At 34.7% G+C, this 26668-nt stretch overlaps 1 protein-coding gene across 1 annotated transcript in view; it reads left to right on the forward strand.

Moving 5' to 3' along the window:
• The window catches only part of MEMO1 (mediator of cell motility 1), a 111630-nt gene that overhangs the window by 82676 nt on the left and 2286 nt on the right, over positions 1 to 26668 (forward strand). The window contains exon 6 of the mRNA XM_011237112.3: positions 16385 to 16461. Coding sequence (XP_011235414.1) covers positions 16385 to 16461 — 77 coding nt within the window. The remainder of the gene's footprint in view (positions 1 to 16384; positions 16462 to 26668) is intronic.

The raw sequence follows: 26668 nt of genomic DNA on the forward strand, positions 1-26668 counted from the left end.
GCAGGTTTCTGTGGGAAAGGGAGTTCTGTAAATACAAAATATAGGAGTAGGAAAACACGGGACTGAAGAATGGAAAGCTATTTACCTTAGCTTAAGGAAGTTGCGAAAAGGCATGCCTAGTAACTGAGGTGTATCTGTAGAGGTAGATGTTTTTTGTTTAGGCTGTGTAGTTAGAAAACGTTTTCTTATATATATGAATATTTTTAGTTGGCTATTAGTCCTACCACTTCCTGTTATCTTATACCTTATCCAACTTTTAATGCATATTTAATACCATCCTGGAGCTGGAGGCATTTGGGTAGGTGACCTGTAGAAACATAGAGTAAGAGGGGCTGGATTAGGAAGTTGGAACAGAAGGTTGGGACCATTTTATAGAGGTCATTGAATGTCATTGTAATATATTTATATTTTATTCTGTGATTGGTATAGAGCTAGTAAAAGTTCCTCAGCAAAGGACGGGCATGGTTAGAACTTGAAATCATAAGCATATTACTCCTTTTTTCTTTTTTTTTTAAGTAGGCTCCACATCCAGTGTGGGGCTTGAACTCACAACCCTGAGATCAAGAGTCGCATGCTCTACCGACTAAGCCAGCCAGGTGTCCCAAATATTACTCCTTGATGGTGTGATGGTACAGTGAAGGATGGATTAGAGTTGGAAAAGATTATTAGAAATAGTTTAGTAGGGGCGCCTGGGTGGCACAGCGGTTAAGCGTCTGCCTTTGGCTCAGGGCGTGATCCTGGCGTTATGGGATCGAGCCCCACATCAGGCTCTTCTGCTATGAGCCTGCTGCTTCCTCTCCCACTCCCCCTGCTTGTGTTCCCTCTCTCGCTGGCTGTCTCTATCTCTGTCGAATAAATAAATAAAATCTTTAAAAAAAAAAAAAAGAAATAGTTTAGTAAAGAAATCATGGGGCTTTGAACTAAAGTAGTGGCAGATGGGTAGCAAACTGAGCAGATAGTGGGAGACATTTGAAGGTTAGAATCTATAGAACTTGGTAAATGTTTCTGTGTGGGGGAGTAACATGATTTTAAGAGCATGCAAAAGTGAAAGGCCTAATAGTATGCCATTATCAGAGATGGTAAAGCCAGAAATAGGTGTAAATTTAAGAGAATATAGTGCATGGAAATGTTGACTTGTTCCTAATAAAACATGGGAGTTTATAATTTTGACAGTAAGCTTAAACCAGTTTATGATAAGATTATCTTGCTTCAGAGGGTTGAGTAGTACCTGAAATATGCCTGCCCTTATGTAAACCTTTTTTCTCAGTATTCTTACTCAAATGGAAATTAAGAAAGATTAATAACCTTTGAAAGTCATTTTAATAAGCTGATTAAATTCACTTAATTGATGAAACAGCAAAGACTTTATAATGACTTAAATCTTAATCTTAGTTGTCATTGACAGCTAGCTTGCCTCCCCCTTTTCCCTCTTGCTTCCCCCTTCCCCAGTTCTTTGGTTCTACCTGATGTTTTCTTCTGNCTTTTTTTTTTTTTTTTGAAGATTTTATTTATTTATTTGACACAGAGAGAGACAGCCAGCGAGAGAGGGAATACAAGCGGGCGGGGGAGGGGGGGAAGAAGCAGGCTACCAGCAGAGTAGGGAACCTGATGTGGGGCTCGATCCCAGAACCCTGGGATCACGCCCTGGGCTGAAGGCAGATGCTTACAACTGAGCCACCCAGGCACCCCTTTTCTGGATCTTTTTATTTGTTCTTTCTTATAGTGAGTCGAAGTATTCTGTACAAAGTCTATATACATGTCTCTGTGGTCTGAAGGTGAATTTGATCAGAAAGAAGAGAAATTATTTTTTATAAGGCTCCCCTAAAACTCTGCAGTTATGATTTTTTTATGGCACTTTGCCTTTAACAACTGTTTCAGGGGTTCCACCACCAACCTTACATTTGAAGATTCGTTAGAAGGATGCAGTGTATTCATGGTTATGGTTATTGGAAAAGATAGGATATACAACAGGACCAGCGAGGGAAAAGGACACATCAGGCAGAATCTGGGGGAATCCAGGTGAAGGCTTTCAGCGTTCTCCCTCTCATAGGATGGGCTGAATAGAACGTGCTTCCTCCATCAGTGTAAGACACGTGCAAGTTTTCTGGCAAGGGAACCCTGCTTTAAGTTTCAAAATCCAGGATTTTGACTGGAGGCTGATCATGTTAGGACTCTCTGCCTGCCTAAATAGCTCCAGCTACTGAAATTCTAGACTCTCAGAAGGAAAGTGAGTATTTGCCATTTTGTTTTCATTTTGTTTACAGTCCAGGCCAGCTGGTACGGTGTCCCAAGTGGGTAAAACAGCCTTAATCAACATAAGGAAGGAACACCGAAAAAGCCAAGGGCTAGTCTTTACAAGCAGCCTCTTCTAAAAATTGCTGCAACAGACCTGCTAGGGTCGCTCTCCTGCAAGATTCCCATTCCTCTTTTCCCAATTCCAGCCTGCCATAAGTTTCTGACTCACTTAAATGCCGTTCTAACTCTTCTTATATCTTGGGTTTGTATTAGATCTTAAAATTCTACTTTTCTTTCTGATTGTGGCCTCAGTCAAGGTCCTCGGATACTAGAATGTAGATTTTTAGTGCTCTGTATTCAAGAGTATTGGGGATATGGTAGTATTTGTTTTTAAAGCGAGTGCTCCTCTCTTGATTCTGGGATTTCAGTTCTTTTTAGTCGGTTACACATCTTGGATATATTAATTTTCTGCAATATGGTTTAAGGTATAGGACAGGAAAATAAGAGATAAAACTTTCCTCTACATTGCTAAAGTGCTCATAAGAGCCTTGTAAGTAAGGTAAGTATTATTAGCTCTATTTTTGCTGATGACTAGGTGGAGGCTTAGGGTAGTTTTAGGTAACCTGCTGCAGGGATCACAGCTTGCAAGGGGCAAAGGTGGATTTTCTATTTTTTTTCTTTTAACAGCTCTATTGAAGTATGATTTACATCCTATAAAATTCACTCACGTAAGAGTACAACTCAGTGATTCTTAGTAAATTTATAGAGTTGTGCAATCATTCTCATAATCTAGTTTGAGAATATTTTCATTACACAAAAAAGAAACCTTGCGTGCATTTGAGGACAATTCTGGCTCCGACGCTTTTGTTTTCTTTTGTTTTTTTGTTTAAAGATTATTTATTTATTTGAGAGACAGAGAGAGCATAAGCTGGGGGAGAGGCAGATGGAGAGGGGAATGCAGACTCCCGGCTGAGCAGGGAGCCTGATGTGGGGCTCCATCCCGGGGCCCTGGGACCATGACCTGAGCCAAAGGCAGAACTTAATTGACTGAGCCACCCAGGTGCCCCTCCGACTCTGAATCTTAAGCAACCATTTATCTGCTCTCTGTCTCTGTAGATTTATATTTTCTGGAAATTTCATATAGATAGAATCATATGAGATGTCTTTTGTATCTATCCTTTTTCACTTAGCATACTGTTTTTGAGGTTCATCCATGCTGTAGTATGTATCAATAGTTCATTCCTTTTTATTGCCAAATAGTTATTATGTGAATATGCCATATTTTGTTTATACATTCACCAGTTGATGGACATTTAGATCACTTCCATTTTTGGCTATTAGGAATAATGTTAAAAAGATTCTTGTACAAGTCTTTATGTGAACATATGTTTTCATTTCTCTTGAATAGATACTTAGGAATGATGTGGCTGGGTCGTATAAATCTATGTTTTAACTCTTTCAAAAACTGCCAAACTATTTTCTAAAGTGACAACACCATTTTATATTTCAGCAGCAATGCGTGAAGGTTCGGTGTCTCCCCATTCTGGCCAGTACCTGTTATTGTCAGTCTTTCTGATTACAGCCATTCTGATAGATGCATAGTATAACCTCATTTGGTGTTGATTTGCATCTTTCCAGTGACTCATGATGTTGAGCAACTTTTTAGTGTGGTTATTAGTCATTTGTGTGTCTTCTCTTGTGAAATGTCTGTTCATATATTTCGCCCTAGTTTAAATTTGATAATTTGTCTTTTGACTGAGTTGTAAGAGATTTTACATATTCTAGATACAGGTTCTTTTGCTTGGTTGAAGAACAAAAGTTTTTGATGAATTCATTTTATCATTTTTTTTCTTTGTGGATTTAGCTTTTGATATTATATTTAAGAAATCTTTGTCTAATTCAGGGTCACAGAGATTTTCTCTTCTTGAACAGGAATCAGCAAACTATAGTCTGCAGACCACATCTGGCCCACAACTTGTTATTGTAAATGTTTTATTGGATCATAGCCATCCATACCCACTCACTTACATATTGTCTGTGGCTGCTTTCTTTTACAGCGACAGTTGAGTAGTAATGGAGATTGTATGGCCCCCCCCAAACCTAAAATATTTACTCTATTATTTACTTTATGGACCCTTTAAAAAGATAGTTGCTGACCCCTGTTCCGGAAGTGTTATTATTTTAGCTCTTATAGTTATGTCTGTTACCCAGTTTGAGTTAATTCTTGAGTGTGATATGAGGTAAAGGTCTAAGTTCACTTTTTTTTTTCATATGGATATTCAGTTATTCCAGTACCATTTGTTGAAAACACTATTCTGTAAGTAATGAGTCATTTTCCTTTTGCCGCTTTCAAGATTTTCTCCTTGTCTTTGGTTTTCATCGATTTTTTTATAGTGTATCTAGATGGGGATCTCTTTGTGCTTATCCTACTTTGGGTTGTTGAGTCTCTTGGAATTGTAGATTAATGTTTTTCATGAAATTTGGAAAGTTTTCAGCCATTATTTCTTCTAATAGTTTTACTGTACCTTTTCTGGGGACTCCCATTGTGTGTATCCTAGTATGTTTGATGTTGTCTACAAATCTCCAGTGCTGTGTTTGTTTTTCTTCAATCCTTTTTTCTTTTTTCCCTCTCTACAGGTTGGATGATTTATTTTGTCTTTAATTTCACAGATTCTTTATGTAATATTTTCAGACTATCTAGTAAATTTTTTATTTCATTTGCTATACTTTTCAACTCTAAAATTTCCATTAAAGCTATTAAATTTTTTTAATAGCTTGCATTTCTTTGTTGATATTTACTACTTATTTAGTCATTGCCATATTTTACCTTTTTAAAGCATAGTTTTTCTTGATTTTTTTGAACATATAATAATTATTTTGAAGTCTTTGCTAAATCTGGTCCCCTGTGGATACAGCTTCTACGGGCTACTTTTTTTCCTTTTTCCTCTGAGAATGTGTTACACTTTCCTGTTTTTGTGGCTCATAATTTTTTCTTAAAACTGGACTTTTAAAATCTTGTATTATAGCAACTTAATTCAGGTTTTATTAAAATTTTCTGGAGGTGGTGGTGGTGGTGGTGGTTTCATTTGTTCATTCATTTATTCACTTTTTGTTTAACTTTGTTGGCCTTGTCTGCAGAATTTATCTCTCCCAAAATTGTGGCTACTGATGTATCTCCTCAGCTTTTTAAAATTTCTTATAATTTCGCTTTCTAGAGTTCACCTCTGTGTCTGCATTGCTTAGTGCTTAGCTAATGATTGGTTGGAGGTTGTGATTGAACACCTTGAGCCAGGAAGGCTTTCATCCTCTGCTAGTGTATTGGGTATAGTTTGGGAAACATATTCAAAATTTGGGCCATTTTCTAGTTTGCCTCCTTTGCTTTCTTTTGGGTCTTCCCTGGTCTGCCAGTGTGTGCACGTGGATTTCCAGTCAGCCTGGGATGTGTGATGTTGGTTTCTCTCAGGTCTCCACTTTCCCTCGGGCGTGCTCTCACCCTCCTAATTAGCTGGCATTTTGGGGGAGCTTGGAACTTTATGGGTGTCTCACCTGCACATATGTGCTTGTTGCCTTCTAGTCAGATGGGTTTATGTGGAGGGCATCAAGCCTCTCCTCGGAATATGTGAATTTATCGGGTGTCTCTGTGGCTCTCTCCTTTCCAGAATCTCCTTGTTAAATTTCTAGGTAGTCCTCAGGTTTGTGACTTGCCTCCACTGGTACAGTATTCTCAGGCTACAAGAACTACAGGCTTTTCTGTTTCCTGCGGGTGTGAATTTTCTGCTCGCTGCTACAGATCAAAGTCAGCTCTCCTCAGCAGTGAAGCTGCTGGTTTTCATGGCCAACCTCACCATGTTGGTAGAGTAGGGCAGGGGAATGGAGGTAGCGCCTGGTAAGATACCAGACTCCTACTGTTCTTCCCAAGAATTTCAGTTATTTTACATGAATAAACTATTCTTGTTGTGTTTTTTGGTCTTTGGTTAATTTCTAGAGCACAAAGTGGGTTTTTTTTTTTTGACAGTTTTATAAATATTTTTTGAGGGTGAGATTTTGTACACCTTCATTGGGGAAGACCCACTTGACAACTTGAATTCTAAAATCTAGGAATATTCCATTTCAAAGCCAAATGCTCTTTTTTCTAATGCATACTTTGTGGAAATACACAACAACAAGTAATTTTTTTTTTTTGAGAAATGACAAGGAGGTAGATGGATGGATCTTGATTCAAAGCTTAGATTTCTAAGTAGTATGAGCCTTTTTACCTTGGTATAGATAGATTTGCAAGCTGAGGCTGAGGGTGAGTGAATGGTTTGGTGGCTCTGTGGAATAGTAGATATGTATTATTTCTTTAGAATGAGCCAACAGTAGTTGACAAAGTACTTTCCTGGTAGTGTTTCTCACTTTGTAGCAATTTTAGAAAATATATATTGTAATTTTGATCATTTTATAGATAAGGAAATACATTTTTGGGTTAGTAATTTACCCACCCTCTCAACTTTTATTATGTGATGAAGATGGTACTTGAACCTATTTCTTCTGACTTCTTGTTTTTTATACTCTATGTAACTATGTCCCCACCATGTCATAATTACATACTCCTTGATAATCTTAGTATATTTACATAGATAGTACTTGAAGTTAGAACAATTCATAACAATCTTCTTGAATTTTTACTAGAGCTCAAATTCTTTCCTTTCAAATGATAATCACTCTTAGCTTATTGAAGAGCCCCTATTCGTTCATGCAGTTATTCAGCAAACTGGTAAAAGAGTCAGAGAAAGAGACATTCCATGGCAGCTTCCTCTGCCAGCTTCCTCTTTTTTTCTTACTCCATAGATGCAGATTCTGCCCAAGAAGCCCCTGCATTGCAGAGGGACTGGAGATCTGTATGATCTGTTTATTTCGCAATTGACAAGGGTAAGGGGGTCTTCATGGGGGAGGTGCTTGGGTGCCCTGAATTTAGCTTTATGAAGCTGGGCTAACACTTACTTTGGGAATAAACTTAAACTTAGTATTTTTAAAAGCCCTTTTATGAATTCTGTTTTTCCTACATCAGTTAAGTGTCAGATTATCATATTAAAAAGCATTTATTATAATGGTGATTTTTTTTTTTTTAAAGTCCTGTTCAGAACAAGTCAGACAAACATGATTCACGCTTCTAAAATTCCAATCTGGGATCACTTAGAATATAAATAATATTGAATATATGTAAGTAAAATTTCACTGCAATGAAAATTTTAAAAGGTTTTGGATGAACGTCTATTTCTATAGCCCATCATAGTTATTCTCTATTAATCTGCTCTGTTCCTTTTCCATAAATCTGTCAATCTGTAGAGTGAAAAAGGGACTTGTAGATATGTCATAAACATTATGGGTGGGTGTGGTGTCTTTTTCTTGCTGCTAGAAATTAATACCTACTTCCTTGAATTCTGTGTCCACCCTAGATGCCAGTGAAATTTGAGTTGTATCTTCACACTGTCCTACATCTGTTTATTAGTGTAGGTATAAGGAGCAGTTGGTGTATCTTACGGGAGCCAAGATTAAGTTTTGTAGGTCTCACTTAGCAGGTTTATAAAGTGCCAGAAGTGGTGGTATTTATAACAGGCTAGGATTAAAATATTGAGGAAGAGTTTAATGCTCTTTTAAAATTGCAGAAGGATTAGGCAGGTGATTGTAGCTTTGATGGGTAGTTGAGAAGACTTGACTTGGTGATGGTCTGATGGGCTTATTTTCATATTTGAGGATATTGTTATGCCTGGTAGTAAAATAGCTTTGTTTACCTAAGAAGTATTGTACATTTCTGTAATTTAAATAGATATTTTTAGTATTCTGTGTCTCTTTTATTTTTACATGGTCTTCTTTAAATATCTAATTTATAGATTAAAAAATTCAACAGTATGTATCTTATCCTTACCATTATTTATAAATGTTCCACTTTTTAGTGCCAACACATTGGAAAACTATTTTTATTCTTATACTTCTTAAATGACTTTTTTTTTTCTTCTGTTTTCTTTAAGCCATAAGGATGAGTTTACCATTATTCCTGTACTGGTTGGAGCTCTGAGTGAGTCAAAAGAACAGGAATTCGGAAAACTCTTCAGTAAATATCTAGCGGATCCTAGTAATCTCTTTGTGGTTTCTTCTGATTTCTGCCATTGGGGTAAGTTCTAGATTTTAACATATCATGGTAGATAATATATACTTGTGGTTAATGGTATCTTTTCACTCTAAGCTCTGATTTTCAGTTCCTTATCACTTCCCTTGGAAAGTTTTACTTTTAGCTGCAATGTTTAAAAGTGAATAAAAAAGTCTTTTAAAAAGGATGAGATTATGGTAGTGGATTATAGATACATTTCCAAAGGCGACTGGTATAACTGGATTCACACTGTGAGGGCATCCTTGCTTAGCCACTTGCATTAGTGGGAGTTAAGATCTTTTAACCCTGTTTCCAGGTTGAGTTGTGTGGTAGATTCTCTGACGTTAGTTTTTTCGTAGATACAAGAAATGTTCTTCTTTAGAAGGTAGAAGAGCACTGTGTGCTATGCCAGTCCTTTTCCACATTTTTTTTTTTTTGTAATTAGCGTTTTTTTCTTTCTATTTTTCCTTTGGTGCTTAATTTTTGCCATCACTTTAGAGCTACCCTACAAAGTATGTAACATGTTGGCTATTAGCATTGGGGTCTTCATTGGTAATGATTTATAAGAGTAAGGACTCTAAAGTGATTTTTGTTATTATTGTGAATAAAAAGAATAAAGAAACTTCACAGTGAATAACAGATCATAAAGGAAGACATTTGTGGACGCCTCTTTGAGTAAATTTTATTTTTTGATTCTTTGAATACAACTTGCTCTCCTTTATCCATTGCTGTTCTAGAGTATATTTTTGAATTCTGTTCTTTTTAGGACATCTCTCATTGGCTTGAGGATGCCAATATCTGTTCATCCTTCAGTATTTCTTTGATTATAGAGAAAACATCAGGCACAAGACTATGCATTTTAAGATAGAGTACTAGAATGGCCAGAAAAACATCCTTAATGAGATATAGGGAGCCGTGGCTTTTACGTGTCTTAAGCATTGATTACCAGAGTTGACTCAATATTTATCTGTCCTGGTTAGGCTGGTATTTTCTCTTACCCTGCTCTTTGAATGGCGCTGAGATCATTTTAAGAGAGCCATCCTCCCTTATAGATAAGTGTTTTGGTTTAAGGCACTAATTTCTCATCTGGGGCTGATTGTCTTATAAGGGGGCATTTGGAAATGCCTGGAGATGTTTTTGTCATTACAGCAGGGTGGGGGTGGGTAGTGGGGATGCTTTAGGCATCTACTTAGTGGAGTCCAGCGAGGCTGCTAAATAAACATCCTCTAGTACACAGGACAGCCCTCCACATCAAAGAATTATCCTGCCCAAAGTACCTAGTGCTGAGGTCGGGAAGTTCTGGTTTAGGGTATGCAGCTAGCTATGCTGCCTTGCCAAACTCTCTAAGAGGTTCTCAGGGTTCTTTAATAATCAATTCTGTTGGCTAGTTGGTTTGCTACCTTTGGCAGAAGTTAGTTTTTACGGATTGTAAGTATATTACTTAGATGTAAGAACTAAGATGCTTGGAAATTCTGATGTTTAGTCATAGTTGATCTTAAAAACTAAGGAGTATCATTGTTGAAAAAAGGCTATTTTTCTTAGTATTGTGAATTTGCATTAGTAATAAAGCATGTCGATATGTTTTAGAAATTCAAAAATTCTTGAAGCATGTGTTCCCTCCCTCTTCACTTTTAAGGCTCTTATGAATCAATTTAAATTACTTTTATGATTTAAATAATTAGTTCCCCTGATATTGTTCTTTAGAATCTGGGTTCTCCCTCAAGGTTGGTACCATGTGCAATCACAGCATAAATCCACACAAAAACCAGTACAAGTTTTAAAATCGCTCTTTTCTTTTGAATCATTCTTCTTATTTCATTAATGAATTCTAAAGCAAACAAGCTCTAGTCCAAGTACTGAATTTAAGTACAATATTGAGAGTGAAAGATGAATTTTATTTTATATTCTACCTAGATTCTTGGAAAGTTATTTAGGCCATTTGATCTCCCGTGTTGTAGAAAATTTTGGCATTTAAATTGTAAGCTAGGATTTCCTAGTGATAATTACAAATAAGAACTCAAAATTTCCAAAGGTTGGTAGATGTAAGTTATGAGAATTATCCAGAGACTAAAACGTATTTATATTTACATTTGGTGGTTAAGTAATAGAAGTTTTCCAAGTGTTTATTTTTTAGTATCACTATCACTAACAATACTCATTAGGTGCTTATTTTGTACTTATGGAAAGCACTGTACTAATTCTTATTAGGAAATTTGATGAAAGTCTGGGGATGAGTGGAAGGTGTTGCATGGATACTATTCCAAGATTGGTAGTTTCCCTTCTACAATAATAATAGTAACTGTCATTCTTGTAAAGTAAGATTCACTTTCTATTTTATATACTTAATTGAAGTTATATGAATCATTGGCTAGTTATAGGTTAAATGTCTTAGAAATTTTCGTATTTGTCAGAGTTCATGCTCTGGTGACATTGGTCATCTTTTCTCAGTTGAAGAATGTTATACTCCCATTTCAAAAATCTAGCTTTTTCTTGTGAGGGTATTTCTTAATGGTTTCTTCTTTCCTCCTCCTCCTTCTTCTGGCAAAGATACTATATAGATTGATTTTACCATATCAAAGTAATGGTAACACTGAATTCTAAATTATTTCACAGGAAGGATTCAGTTCCTCAGATACTCGGAGATCCTAAAAGTTTCATTGAGTTAAGCTGTCAACACCCTGTACATTTCTAAGTAGCTGATTTTTGAAGAAAAATCACTTAATTGATTATAGTACAGTTGACAAATTACTCAGATGCCTACAGTGGAATTTTGTTTTGTTGAATAACATATTAGAGTACTAGCAGTGACAACATTTTTCATTTCGAGTTATTCTTTCTATTATGTCCAGCTTCTGTTAAAAATAAAGCAAGAGATTTGGTGATAGAGACAGTGATTGGAAGGATTTTGCCTGGTTGATTTTACTTGTTAGCCAATATCATTGTAAGAATGAATTTTTTTTTAAGTGTACTTTGCTTTAAAGATTTTCATCTTTCAGTTCCCATTTAAATTTTATGTGGACTTGAAAAAGACATAAGAGAGAGAAAAATAGAAAGACTAAAATATTCTCAAGTTTTCTTTTTCGGTGGGAAAAGCCAAGGGAGAATGGGAACCTGGATTCTGTTATGCCCCTTTTTTCTGTCCCTTCATTTCCTGTCCCACCCCGCAAGAAAAAAAAAAAACCCTCACCATTTCAGTTCCTGTCTTTTATTTTATCGTTAGTCTAATCCACATGAAAATTCATTAGTCAGCCCAATAGGGTGATGTTTCCTAGTAACACTTCATGATCCTACCTCATTTCACCCTTCCTGCTACTACCAGGGATTGTGGTATAAGTGATGGACATTTGCTACTAGTATTTGATTTTTACTATAGTTAGGTAATGTTATCTGATCAAGTTTCTTGCCCATGTAAGAGAATTTTGTCTGAGCTTATTTTAGTTTTTCTAGTTGGTAGAATTTTCATTCTGTTTTCTAATTCATTTTTGCTCTTCTCTCTATATATAATATATACTGTTAATATTTGTACTTTCCTGATCTCCCTGAAATTTATATTTTCACATTTAGATTATTGGCAGCTTTCATTAACATAATTTCTGATTAACTTCTAAGAAGTTTCTAAATGAAGCTGCATCTAACAAATTGATTTTTTTAAAGTCGATTCATTCTACTTAATATTCCTTTTACAGTGGTTTTAAGCACAAATTAACTTGTAAATTTACCTGGTAAATGTTAATGATAAATTATTTTATTAAAATATGAATAAAATTTACTACACTCCAGCAATTTTGGATATTTACATATAAACTTATATTAGTCTAGGTTTACATAATTTCTTTTTTATAAGTATGTGTCACCTATCGGAAGTGGCATTCTGCAGAATATTTATGAATTTATATCTTTAACTCTTCAGATTTCCAGTTTAATATACATTAACAAGTGATTTTGCATGCCTGCTCTTTTCTCCTTTCTGTTGTTAGTCTCTTAGGTACTAGGGTGTTACTATTTTCTAAATAATTTCAATTGGTTTGAGTATAAGCTAGCTAATTCCTGAAATACATTTTATCCAAGCTTTCATATTTGTCTTCTCAAGTTTTATACATTCTAATTCCACATATTTAAGTTTTTGATCTTTTGAGGGAAGGCTAATACCTTTTTTTTTTTTTTTTTTACATTATAACTAAGACTTTAGAATGAAAGGACTATAGTTTTTCACAATTTCAATTACGAATGTCCCCATTTTAGGTCCTTAGTATAGAATGAGCTAATAATCTATCTCATAGGTTGTCGTGAGGGTTAACTCAAATAATTGAAAATGCTTTAACATATAAACATGAGGTGATTAAGTGAATGTGTAACAGTACAATTTTTACTGGACATATGTCTGAAAGTCTATTTTGTTCACTGATCTTTCTGGGGGCTTTCAAATCAACTTTCCAAGCTCATTGTTTATTTCTGCAATCCAGTGTATAGCTTAATGTTGAGGTATTTGATATTTTTTTACTTTTTGTTTTGAGGTACTTAAAAAGTAGTGTTGGTTCTTGTACCATTCATTGTTATGTTTGTCCTCATTAGTTGATTGTTGTGTGTTAAACAGACATCCCTGGAGCTTACTCTCCACACTCTGTGAATCCACTCATTAATCACCAGTCACCTTTGGAGATGGGAAAATTACTTACCTGTATTTCTTTTTCTCAGAAAGCGTGCTCTGGAATGGATTCACAAATGAGCTACCCTCCTTCCCTCAAAGAGTAAGGTTTCTGCTTTACAGGATTTTTTTTCTTGGGTTATTTTTCCTCTCATCTTTTGAATTTGAAAAGAACTGAGGGAAGGCACCTGAAGAAACTACTGACATACTCACTAGGGGAGTTCCAAAGCTTGTACTGCCCCTAGGGGCAGTGTCAATGGCTCTTAAAGCCAGAAAGCTCATACTTGGAGTTGAAACAGGGGCTCAAAGAATCCATTTTCCCAGTGTACCTTCTGAAAGGATAAGTTTCAGGTAAGTAATTTTCTCTTACTATGTGATATGCTTTATTCATACTTATAAAAGTATACAAGTCCAGTTCTCCAGGTACATAGGCAGCTCAGTTTAGATGCGTAAGCTTTACTGAATGTTAGAAGTATTATAAAACAAAATGTCTGCTTGTGAGTTACATGAAATCATAATATATTTTAAATCAACAATAAATATTTGATTAAAGGTGCATTTATGAACAGTGTATTGTGCTAGTGTTGTCATTTATTTCTCATTAAATAAAATCTTGACAAACTTCTTTTTAATAGTTAGATACAAAAGATTTTTTGCATTCAGATTCCAAGAGGTGTGTAACTAAAGTTGTGTGTGTGTGTGTATGTGTGTGTGCATGTGCACACACCTCCTCCACCCCCACATATAGGCCAGGATGGTGGAAAGTGTTTACTTTGAATTAGATGCTTTCTGTGTGTATATTGACCAGAATGAATTACTCAAGTAAGTTTTAAATGCTTGTACACTTTTTAAAAATTATTCTGAGTTTGCGCTGTTTAAGTAAGATATTTTTTTCAGTGTAGTAGCTATATGTAGTGTGGACTTAGCTACTTAATTGATATATTACTTAGAGCTCATAAAATATTTCTACTCGATTCTTCAGCTACAAAATGCAAATACCTAAAGAGTAGCAAGAGGTAGACAGCAAAATGTGAAATATTTACTCATCGATTTCCTGTGCATTTTGTCATTCTTTTTGAATCACATATTGATTTAGTATTTTCAAGTATTCAAAACATTTTATGTATTTTTCTCTTACTTCAGAAGTAGCTTTTAAGTGAAAGTTACAGTGAAAGTGGTCCATATGAACAAGGCAGCATTTCTAAATAGTTATAGTTTTCACTTGTGATTAAAGCAGGTTTGACCAACTTTAGTCATTTGAAATAACAGCTCTGAACTTGGAAATAAGCAGAAAAGACTTTTGAGTAGCAAATGGTTATCACAAAGTATATGCATTTTTCTCTGCACCTGAAGAGTAGCGGTTTTCAGATTAGACAGTTACATCCCAGTCACAGGGATTATTGACAGCTAAAACTAATAGCTATCTCCTGAAGCAAGAAAAAGAGAATGCATTAGTGTAAACCTGAAGTAGTTCAAGTTCAAAGAATATTCATCTTGATTGCTTCCAAGGATATTACACTACAGTTGACAGTGAGTCATAAGTTTCTTGTCTAAGATTTTTCATTTAATTGTTCATTCATTTCACAAAAGATATGGGGCAACTCTATCCAAGACCTTGGAAATAGAAGTAGAAATTTAGTACCAATGAATTGAATCAAGAAGTTATTGCAACAGGCTTTAGATTTGACTTTGAGCCTTCCAATAGCCATCTGGCAAATAGAAAAAATAGGGTTAATTTATATAGTTCTCACTATTAGGTAGGAGTAAGTGTGTACATTTTGTAATGAAAAACAAAACTATACCTAACTCTAAATTTTGAAAGAAATGTCTGATGAGTTATTTAATATAAGTGCATTGAGTGATGAATTGTCACTGTTTAAGAATTTTTTTTAGTGCAAGGACTGTAATGGATCTCATAGTTACGGCGACATGTAGTAATCCTCAGTGTTTACAAAAATGGTTGTTATATTCAGAAAGCAGATAATTGTTTCAGAACCCTATTGCTTGATTCTAGAATATCATGAATTATAAGATACCATACTGAATTAATAGAAGCTCTTGAGGGAAAGTAAGAACTGTTACATGAGTAATCGTACATATTAATGTATGTGAAAAGTTAAAATGTGAAAGTTAAGGAAATACAGTATATTCTAGAAAGATGACCATCAAAGATGATCAACATCAACAAGTAATGGAAGTGTTGAGAAGTGTGATGTGTGGTTTTTTCCAAAAAAGAGCACCAAAAGAGTTTTATTATTTTGCATTGCTCAATTTATATGATGATTTTTTTTAGTAAGATAAACAGCTTAAAAATCATAATTGTCCAGCCAAAGAAACCCCTCTTCTCAGGTGTGAGGATAATAATTTTATATGTGAACTTTGCTCTAAAAATGAAGCACAAGACACAGAGTGTGTGCATGCATGACTGCTGTACTCGCATACCTTTAAAATGCATTTTGGTGAATCTTTAAAAATAAATATAAAAGTAACGAGTTCTAAGAAATATAGGCATCACAGAAATACAAGTGTAGATGTATCTGAAATACAACATAGTCCATGGAATAACATACCACAATTATTTATGAATATGTTTATCTTCTGGTTTTTATATGACTATAGTAGGGAGCCAAATTTATTACCTGAGCCTTTTGTTTTCTGTCTTCTTTTCAAGCTTCTTCCAGTTTACCCTCTGTGTTTCTTGGAGAAGAGCTAAACATTGAATGTTCTGTGCTTGTACTCTCACTGAGATTTTATTGTCAGAGTAGGACTATTTATTATATTTGTCCTTTTGTGCCTCCTATTTTAAGGCACTTGTATTGATCTTTTTTGAAGTAGTTTATTTTGCAAAAATGAGATGAATTTTTTAATTGAGGTCATAAAAATCACATAAGCCACATGTATCTCTGACCTGCACATTTTTTTTTTTCTGTAACAGAGATCAAATCTTTGCATTTATACAGGAAAAGCTAAGCTTTCATTGATTGTTACATTGAGATAGTTTTCTTAAGCCAGATTTCCTTGAATCATTTTCTTTGGGTTTACCTTCCATTACAGACTGATAATAATGTGTTTAACAATGCTTCTAACTTTTAAGCTGTTTTGTTTCCTTAGTCTTTTGTATTGCTCATGACTTTAAGGTTCTACAGTTTGAAGTAGTTTTTAACATCATAAAAACACTGGTGATATATCATTTCTTTATTCCTTCCCAAATATGCCTTTTATTTTTATGTACAAGGGCTCTTGGGAATGATTCTCTCAGAGGCTTAAGCTGTGCTTTGCCTTCCATGAGAACTGAAATTATTTGGTAAGCGCTTGCTTTCTTTTTAGCTTCTAATTTTTCCCTATTTTATTTTGTACATGATATTTGTTTCAAGGTCAAAGGTTCCGTTACAGTTACTATGATGAATCCCAGGGGGAGATTTATAGATCCATTGAACATCTAGATAAAATGGTAAGTCTTTCAGGTGTGGGGTTTTAATGCTCTAAGGTGTTTTCTTTAATTTCAGATTAGTGATTCAAGACTTAATATGTTGAAATATACAGTGGACTAATAATTCTTTCCCTTTCTTTATTTAACTAAATGTGCAAAGTATAGGTTACAGTCATATGAATATTGATTATAAAAATAATCCCTTTTCTATTAGTTGAAATTTCCTTTAACTTAATTTTATTTGATTAATGAGACTAAGAATAATATGCAGATTTTAGATGCTATTTGGGGGAGTGTCTCAGGTTTAGGGGTAACAGGATATGAATGCCATTACTTACTTTTAAGCGGAAACAGCCGTAGCAAATTCTTAGTTTATTTTATTATTTAATTATATTTTTTGGCCATTTGGGTTTTCTTAAATGGTGTTTCATTTTGTTGTTTAAATAGAGAGTTTAAAAATATGATTGTATTCTTATCTGGCCCAGGAGTACAATAGACATTGATCCTGCTGTCATTTTCCTTAAAGTAGTATGGTAGTCATAGTATTTGTTTTCATATTTAAAAAGTCATGCAAATCATTTGGTTTTTTCTAAACTTATAAACAGAATATTAAATATATCAGATATATCACTTACTGGCTTTGACCTTTGACAGATCATTTCAGTTCTCTAGTCCTCAATTTGTCATCTCTAAGATGAGAGACTTGGAATAGGTGGTCTCTTAATTTTCTTTAAACTCTGTCAGACTTTAAGTCTGTGATTTGTTGTAGTCAACTTTACCACTGTTTGAAAAGCTTTATGCATATGTTTTAGTACAAGAATATTTAGTCTAAAGTAGATAAAATATTTTACTAAGGAATCTGGATCTAAAACTATAGGTAGGTTATACCTTGTATATTTTATTAAAAGCCAAACGGAATGAATGCAAATTTAGTTACCTAGGAGATTTTATTATATTTAGATTTTTTCATATTTAAATTTATTTTGTTACTTAGATCCAATTATGGCCTAATACTTTTACCTTTGGAATTTTGTTTGGACTTAATCTACTGACTTTTCTTTTGGCTTTATGATGTCATGTCAGTCATTTAATTCTTTTCTGGCTTCTAGTTCTGATCTTTTTTTTCCTGAGGCTTAGTTCTCAGTTGCCTCAGAAAACCTTTCTGGTTATGTCATCATTTATTTTCTTCATGTTGCAAGTGGTTACTGGGTGTCTCCTGTGTGTCTGGTACTGTGTGAAATACTGAAGACGTTGAGAAGATAAAACATTGTCTCTCACTTAATGGAACTTACAGTTCAGTCATTGAACAGACTTAGAAAGAAACTATTCCGATGCAGAGATGTAAGAGATATGTAGGATATATGCTCTCCTTATTGTTCTGTGAGAATGACATAGATATGCTTACCTTAGGGCTTTGGCCCTTTTTGTACTTGACTTTGTGGCTTTGCTCAGCTCTACCTTCCCAACAAGGTGCACCGACTACCCTGTTTAATTTTGCATCATACACTCCACCTTCTCAGCATTCCCAACTTACCTTACCCTGCTGTAGTTTTTCTTTCAGCAAACTAAATATTCTACTTATTTATTTTAGTTTTGTTAGGATATTTATTTTGTTCTCCAGTGTATCCACAGTGCTTAGAATAGTGATTAGACCATTAGTAGGTACTCCGAAAATATTTTTCAAGTGAATGAAATAATGAATATAATCTCCTATATACATAATTAAATTAAGTGAATACCCTAACTATAATATGAGAAAGAAATAAAGGGAAAGTAATTTATGATAAATTGATATATTTTTAATAATGTAAGTGCCCAAACACCAAGTATATTAGAAGACACTGTGAAGTAGATGTGTACACATTGTATCATTACTATAACTGCTATCAATCCAAACCCAAACAGTTATTTTATATTTGTGACTCCTATTACTAAGGTGCATTGCTGGGTGACTTGATTTTCCAAAATGGTGAATAGTTCTTAGTAAAGTTGTAAACTAAACAAAGTACTCCCTTCCCTTACTTTATATGAATATGGCAATTCCTTGGAAATCTACTGTATATTAAAACCATGCAAAACTTCTTAGTATTTATATATAAAATAGAGTTAAGGGTATAGGTAATTATAAGCAGGTTTTTCACCTATGTGGACATGTCTAAGAATGTTATGGGATGAGAACCAATTATTTGTGTGTGGGACTATCTTGTATAATAGGACAATCAGCATCCCTGAACACCAACCACTAGCATCTTCTAATTATTGGGACCATCCAAAAATGTGCCCACAATTTTCCATTATGCCCCTATGGTAAACAGTTGTTCCATGACCTTACCCTACTTAAGTTTTCTTCTCAGTATTAATTACTATGTGACTTATTATTTGTTGATTGGTTTGGTGATAATTTCCCCTACTAGATTGTAAGCTTCATGAGATCAGGATCTTTGTCCATTTTGTATCAGCCTTTCACTGGGTACTTAATATATATAGTTGTTGAGTGAATCAATGGATGAATGGGTGGGGGTAGTGGTGAGAAATGAAGCTAGAGAATCTAGAACAGGCTGTTTATTTATTTATTTATTTTTAAGATTTTATTTTTTTTATTTGTCAGAGATAGAGTGCGTGTGCATGTACAAGCAGGGGGATTGGCAGGCAGAGGAAGAAGCTGGCTCCCCGCTGAGCAAGGAGCCCGATGTGACTCAATCCCGGGACCGTGGGATCATGACCTGAGCCAAAGGCAGACGCTTAAACCCACTGAGCCACCCAGGCATCCCTGTTTTTTGTTTTTTGTTTTTTTTTTTAAGATTTTATTTTATTTTTTTTTTAATATGAGAGAGCACGAGCAGGGCAGAGGGAGAGGGAGACGCAGACTCCCCACTGAGCTGGGAGCCTGACATGGGTCTCGATATCAGGACGCCGAGATCGTTACCTGAACCCAAGGCAGACGCTTAACCAACTGAACCATCCAGGCACCCCTGGAACAGGCTGTTTAAAGGATATTAAATAGGAGAGTGATAAAATCAGATTGTATTTGAATAGATTGTGTAGCTGCGGTGTAGCAAGTGGGTTGGAGGGAGGTCAGAGGAGAAATGAGTAGACCAATTTGGTAATCCAGATGACAAATGGTAATTTAGGCAGTGGATGGGGTGGTGATGGTGGAAGAAAGGGACAGAGTGGATATGTTCAGTGTATATAAGAGACAAATTGATGATAGGACTTAGAGATTGATTGAACTTGCTGGGGAAGGAAGTATCAAGAATAACTCCTAAATGTCTGGCTTATGCTGCTGGTTGGGTGTTTGTACTATTCACTTAGGTTTAAAGCACAACAAGATCAGACTGATGTTTTAGGTGGTAGGGAAATCATGAATCATATTAGGGATATGTTATATTTGCTGTTGCCTTTAAGACATCCAAGTGGAAATGTCAAGTTGGCATTTGGATTTTCATTTTGCAAATTATTTTTTAGTGCACTTACAGTCCTAGGCACCATTGGAGATATGACAGTAAACAAACACACTTTCTCTCACAGAACTTTCATTCTAACAGGAGGAGATACATTAAAAAAAACAACAACAGTAAGGATATATGTAAGTTTAGTTTCCAAAAGTGATGTGTGCTGTACAGAAAATATTGAAAGGGTTTTGAAATAGTAAATGATTCAAGTGATTGGTGGTTAAGTGATTGGAGAAAGACTCCCCTAAGGAGAAACATTAAACCGAGATAGAGATGATAAGAAGGAGCAAACCAAGTAAAGATCAGAGGAAAGAGCATTCTGGACAGAAGGAGCTGCCTGTGCAAAGTCCTTAAGATGGGAAAGAAGCTGGGTGTGAAGAAAAGGGGGGGGAGGCCAGTGTTGCAGGAGTATGGTAGATAAGGGGAAGAGTGGTATAAGCTGTGGCAAGAGGGAGAGGCAGGGATCGGATAATGTAGGGCTTTATATTCCAGGGTAAGAAATGTATGTAAGTACAAAGAAATGATGTAGTTACATTATTTTATTTTTATTTTTAAAAAGATTTTATTTATTTATTTGAGAGAGACAGAGACCAAGAGCAGGATGAGGGGTGAGGGAGAGGGAGAAGCAGACTCCTCTGCTGAGCAGGAAGCCTGATGGGGGGCTTGATCCCAGGACCCTGGGGTCATGACCTGAGCTGAAGGCAGATGCTTAACCCATTGAGCAACGCAGGTGCCCCTAGTTACATTACTTTAAAGGTCACTCTGGTAGTTACGTAGAAAATGGATTCTACACCAGGTCTAGGAGCAGTAACAGTGGGCACGGGCAGCAGTTTAGTGGGGAGAGGATAGTGACTTCTACTGGGGTGGCATTAGTGGAGATGGAAAGAAGTTGGTAGATTTGAAATCACTTTCCGACGTATTTTCAGAAGGGCTTTACTATGGATTTGACTGTACTGTTGAAAGCCTGGAGAAGAGGTCTGGATTATGTTTGAGAGGTCTGGAGTTAAGTAAGTAACAGGTAATTAGAGCCAGGGCAGAGAGGAGATTGTCTACTATAGTAATCCCTAACCTTGTCTTTACAATTTCAGTCACCTGTGGGACTTTTTCAAAATAGACTTGCCCATAGTGCCCCTGGAGATCGCCTTCTGGTAGTATGGAAAGTGTCCCAACATCTTTTTATTCTTAAAGTAGCTTTGTAGGTGAATTTGAACTGTTCTTTAATGGTCCCTAATCTGTTGAGTGGAACAGATTTGTTTTCTGTTCAGCTCTTTAAATCATTTGTCAACTTTAATTAGGCAGCATTTAATTTTGCACATGTGAAAATTTGTAAATCTGTGAATTGATGCTTTTAGCACAGAGAGATGTTTTCTCTAAAATATTAGTTTACCTGGTACTCTAAAGTCACCAAACGTAATAACATCCTTTGGAACTCTTTAGAACTGTGGTTACATTTAAATGCTTTAATATTATTTTACTAATTATTGTATGTGTTACTTATAAACATCCATACTTAACTATTCTTTTAGCCTTTCTTCTAATTCTATATTGATAGCTTATATTAAGAGGACTACCTTTACTTATCTTTCTTGAGGTATATTATCAGACAGAGAGACCTTGGTTTCTTACTTTGAGGCAGAGCAAAAAGGGTAACATTTACCCATTGGCATGATTCTCATAATTCTCCTAAAATATTTGCCTTTTCTGGTAGCTTCTAAGTCTTTGAAATTAGAAATTTTTGCTCAAAAAGGGTACCAGAACCAGTAAGTTTAATACTGACTTCTAAATCTGCATCTGTTTTACCTTACTTTAGGTGTCCAAAATCACCAGGGCATAAGTTTTAAATTTTTACTTAGTCTGGAATACAATTTCTGAATATTGAGTATTTGCTTTTTACTAATATGTTTGAATTTAATATTTGATATGATATTTGACTTGGAGTCTGATTTTTGTGGTCCCTTTCTGTTTATATATAGAATTTTTAAATGGCTCGTAAGTGCTCTGTTTTTTTATTAGCATGTTCTTAATTCAAGTTATAAGTCAATTCTGGGGGTTAAAGTGGATTGAAATAATAAGAATGGTTAGGTCTATACATATAGTCATGTATGTATGTTTATATATGTACACTCACTATTAAACTCTTACATAACGTGTTTTCTTAATTGATTTATATAACCAAATGGTGACTATCCCTCTATTTATTCCTTTTCTAAAGTGCCATTTTATGTTATAAATAATTTCATTCATTTGAGAACCAGTATCTTAGTTTCCATATGCAATCTTTTCAGAGCAAATATAGTTGGATGATTCTCTATATAAAGTATTAAAACACGTTAGCAGTTCTGAATTGTAATTGTTACACATTTTGAAAGTTTGATAGGATGAAAAATTATTTAAGTATAAAATCTTAGGTATAATCTTTTCAAAATTAGTGCGTTAGTTTTGGCTCTTCTTTTGTTATCAGAAAAGTCTTATTAAATATAGTTCCTAAAATAAGTAAAAGTGTTTTTAGGTTCCAAAAGCAAAATAAAAATAGCTGTTTCTCATATTGTAAAATAATTATATCTCTAGCATTTGACTATCTTGGAATTGAATTATGCAAAAAAAATATGTGAAGAAAAATGTATAAGAAAATAAACTGGGTCTTCCAAATGTTGTAAGTGGGGAAAAAAGTAACTAGTTAACAGGAGTTTCTAAAAGTATTATAATAGTATTGGCTGCTGATCATGTTTTGGTAATTAGTACTTCGTAATTTCAATAATTACCAAGCAGAACATATTTTAAGACATTCATTTCTGTGAGCTTTTGGTATTACATACTGGAAACTTTAACTGTACATAAGTACACACACATATATTTTATATATCTGTCACTTAATCATGTTATTTTTTTCTGTTCCACTTTTGATGCAGACCAATGTTTCATTATGGACATTGCCCAATTATTTATGATTTGGCAAAGAGAATCTGAAAACGTCATTGTAGTCATCCTCATGATGTATTTTCCTTCCAAATTTATTAGTAGTTGCTTGATTTAATTTGAACCTCAGCTTCTTTTCTTTCTTTTGACTCTTTTGAAAGTGAAATTGTTCAGATTTGTCTACTCATACTTCTTTCTCGAACTCCGGCCAATAGTTTCTTTAGTAGTCTTTGGTCTAAGGTTTTATAATGTCATCTTTTAAGATAGCTATTTATTAGTATATTGCTTCTTACCACTGCTATTTTTAGGGTGATTTTTTTCCCCATAAATTTTCTTTTCACCATCAGATTTTATCCTGATGCCTCTTACAGAAAGCAGAATATTTCCTTTTCCCACCTTGCCTACCTAAATGTACACCCATCTCTCGAACATAAATATATATCCGTACTTTAGAAAATGAGGCCTACTGACTTGATAATATGGTGATTAATTAAATGTTCATAATAAAAAGACCTATGGTTCTAGTTGTAATTTCTTTAAGTCCTCTAAAATAGTTTTGTTTCTTTTTTGTGTTTGTTAACTTTAGAGGGAGATTGCTTCTGGTGATAGTATTTAAAATTAAATTTAAATATTTTATTATATATAAACATTTTTATTTTTATTTTTTTTGAAGATTTTATTTATTTGAGAGCGAGAGAGCATAGAGGGAGAGTGAGAGGGAGAAGCAGACTCCCCGCTGAGCAGGGAGCCTGATGTGGGGCTCGATCACAGGACCCTGAGATCATGACCTGAGCCAGAGGCAGATGCTTCACTGAGCCACGCAGGTGCCCCATATATAAACTTTTTTAAAAGGGAAGATCTTTGTTGTGTTATCAGAGTCCTGAATTTGCAGCTCTGTCAGTTAAAACTGTCTCTTCAGTTTAGGATTGCCACTTGGAATTTAACATTACAAGCTTTCACTCGTTACTTGGAGAATCAGCAAAATGATAGATTCCCTCTGACCTTGTCCCACCTCAAGGTAGGGAGTTAGCTTTCAATCTGAGGATTCCTTGCTGAAGCCCCTAAATTTCTCAGAAACCTAAATCATGATGGGTATCGGCTTTTGGTGTTTATGATACCTATTGTTTATGTATCTTAGATCTTCACTGCTTCATACTGGATTTAAATGAACAGATTCTCAATAAGCTAGGCCCTAGGTAAGATTTTCATCACCTGGACTTTAGATTCACTGATCATACCTTCAGTATTTTAAGTAATAGTAGAGTTAACTAAGCATATGGGAGAAGCACTTTGTTTCTTCATCTTCCTGGAATTTTGGCAGTTGGCAGGATTATCAAATTAGTGTTTTCACCTTCTTGGAATTTTGACAACTATAATTTAAAAATTGTTAACATCAAAATATAAATATACACAAAAGTATATTTGCCATTGTTCTGTATTGCTTAATAGATGCCCTCTTTCTCGTTACCATTATTGCTGCTGTTTGCATACTGTGTGAATTTTCCAATTGGAGAATTTCACTCATGAGAAAAGCCTTATTTTTTTCCTCTGTATCTCTTCTTTATAAAAATGCATACTCACTCACGATCTTTATTTCTCAGAGAATTGATTGTAATGGAATTGATTCTTGCCCTAGTAGGTATGTAACACACTTTAGGGAATTAAATATTTAAATTTAATTCCTTAACTTCCATCATCTCAATTTTTTCTTTTCCCTCTTTAATTTAACCATTGTATCTTAATTTCAAACACTTTATTTAGTAGTGTCTTCTCTGCATTCATAACTTTATTTTATATCTTTTCTATATGAAATTTCTTGAATTCTTTGTTTTCCACAGATTTGGTCATTAGTTTTCCAGTCTTTGAATTCTTCATGTCAGCATATGAATGTGATAAGTTTGTTTAAAATGTACTTAGATTTTAAAATTAACACGTACATCAGAACCTCAGTGTCACATAATGTATTAATGAGTAGAGTTCTATTTAAGGTAAGCTGTCCTAGACTTCATCCAGGAACATTAAAAGTTCTCTTAAAATGTGTGTACCAATTATAGCTGTGAGAATATTTAAAGAATTGTTAGTATGTCTCTTCTGCTGCATGAAGCAGACTAGTGAGTGAGAAAGAGTGAGAAAGAGCCTTAGATTAGAAATTCAGAGGCAAGCTTTTAACCTTATTTATGCCTCAGTTCCTTCATCTTTAGGGAGTTATATCTTGATTATCCGTATGTGTGGAAGAGATTTGTTTAACTCCATCTCTGCATTACTACTTGGTTTAGAAATATATTGCATGATATTCTTTGAACCAGAATTATGATACTAATTGTTTATCTTAGGTTTAATTTTTAAGTTTGTTCATATTTCTCTGAATTTACACCAAATGTCGCGGGAGCCTGTTGACCTGGAAGCCTCCTAGTTTGCAGGGGAAAACAGTTTAATGTTAAACACTGGTTGTGGACAAATCTGAGAGTGGCTGATTGATGTGCAATCAATTGAACGTTGATTACATGCACATACCTATCTTTCAGATGTATTTTGCAGGAAAATGTGATGATGTTTATGAATGACTTGAATGCTCTGAAAACAGGTTCTTTATAAAATTAAATTTTGATGCTGCCACTGCAATACTTTTATGTCACCTACTAATTACTATCATTTTTCAGATGAGTGTTCATCTGATTACTCTAGGTGCTTTTCCTTGGCGGTTGTTTTAAAACGTGTTGAAATATAATTTAAAAACCCCACAAAATATATCAGTTGATTCCCTAGTTAAACCACCATTTACATTTCTCTCAGAGTATGTTAATGCAGTTTGTTGAACACAAATGTAAAATATTTTACCTGAATAAGAAAACAAGGTAAGGTAATTGGTGAATGAGTGAGAATCATTGATTAATTTGCTTGGTTAAAGTTGCTCTGTATTATTGTATGATGAACACATTATTTGAATGCGTTTGCAGGGTATGGAATTTAGTGTGAATAAATATCCAAGTCATAGTGGTTGTTTTAATAGTAGTCTTAAAAGTTTTTGATCCTGAATTAAAATCTTAAAAATAAAGCATTCTAGTTGGAAGTATAAAGAGATAAAAAGCCTTTCTTTTTTAAAAAAGATTTATTTATTTATTTGAGAGAGAGCATGAGCGGGGGCAGGGAGGGACAGAGGGTGAGGATCTCAAGCAGACTTTCTGCTGAGTGCAGAGCCCACCGCCGGGCTCAATTTCAGGGCTCTGAGATCATGACCTGAGCCAAAACCAAGAGCTGGACGCTCAACTGACGGAGCCACCCAAGAACCCCAGGAGATAAAAAGCCTTTAAGATAATTTGGCTTTCTATTATTTCGAATACATGAATAAAGTTATTTGTTACTGGAAGACAGGCCAATACTTTCTTTTAAAAAGTTCGTAAAAGGCCTATTTTGCTTAAGCATTTATCTTTATGACCTTAAGTTCATTAAAAATATGTTAACCTTTTTCTTAGTGGTATCTTTTTATCACTTGCTGATAATTCAAAATGCCTTGCACACTGTTGATATTTAAGCATATGTTATGGATTTAAGTTACAGTAAACTCTTAATTATTTATGCCAATGGTAGTAGAAATATGATGTTTATGAGAAAAAAACAGTCATATAGCAAATCTAATTTTCACAGTAGATTTACTTTTGTAAATACGTTTATGTAAGAAAAATGTAAAATTGTGAAATGTTTAAGAGTTGTGAGCTAAGTGGTAACTGGCGATGGTGGTGTGGAAACAGTAGGAAGTCAGAAAAAACTAAACTGAGGACTGGAAGTTTTCTGTTAATGAAGTGTACATATTGTTGAGATCTGCCTATAATGGGATTATCCTTGATGAATGAGTTTGATAT

Source organism: Ailuropoda melanoleuca, chromosome 4 (genome assembly GCF_002007445.2).
Source record: "Ailuropoda melanoleuca isolate Jingjing chromosome 4, ASM200744v2, whole genome shotgun sequence".
Classification (NCBI taxonomy): domain Eukaryota; kingdom Metazoa; phylum Chordata; class Mammalia; order Carnivora; family Ursidae; genus Ailuropoda; species Ailuropoda melanoleuca.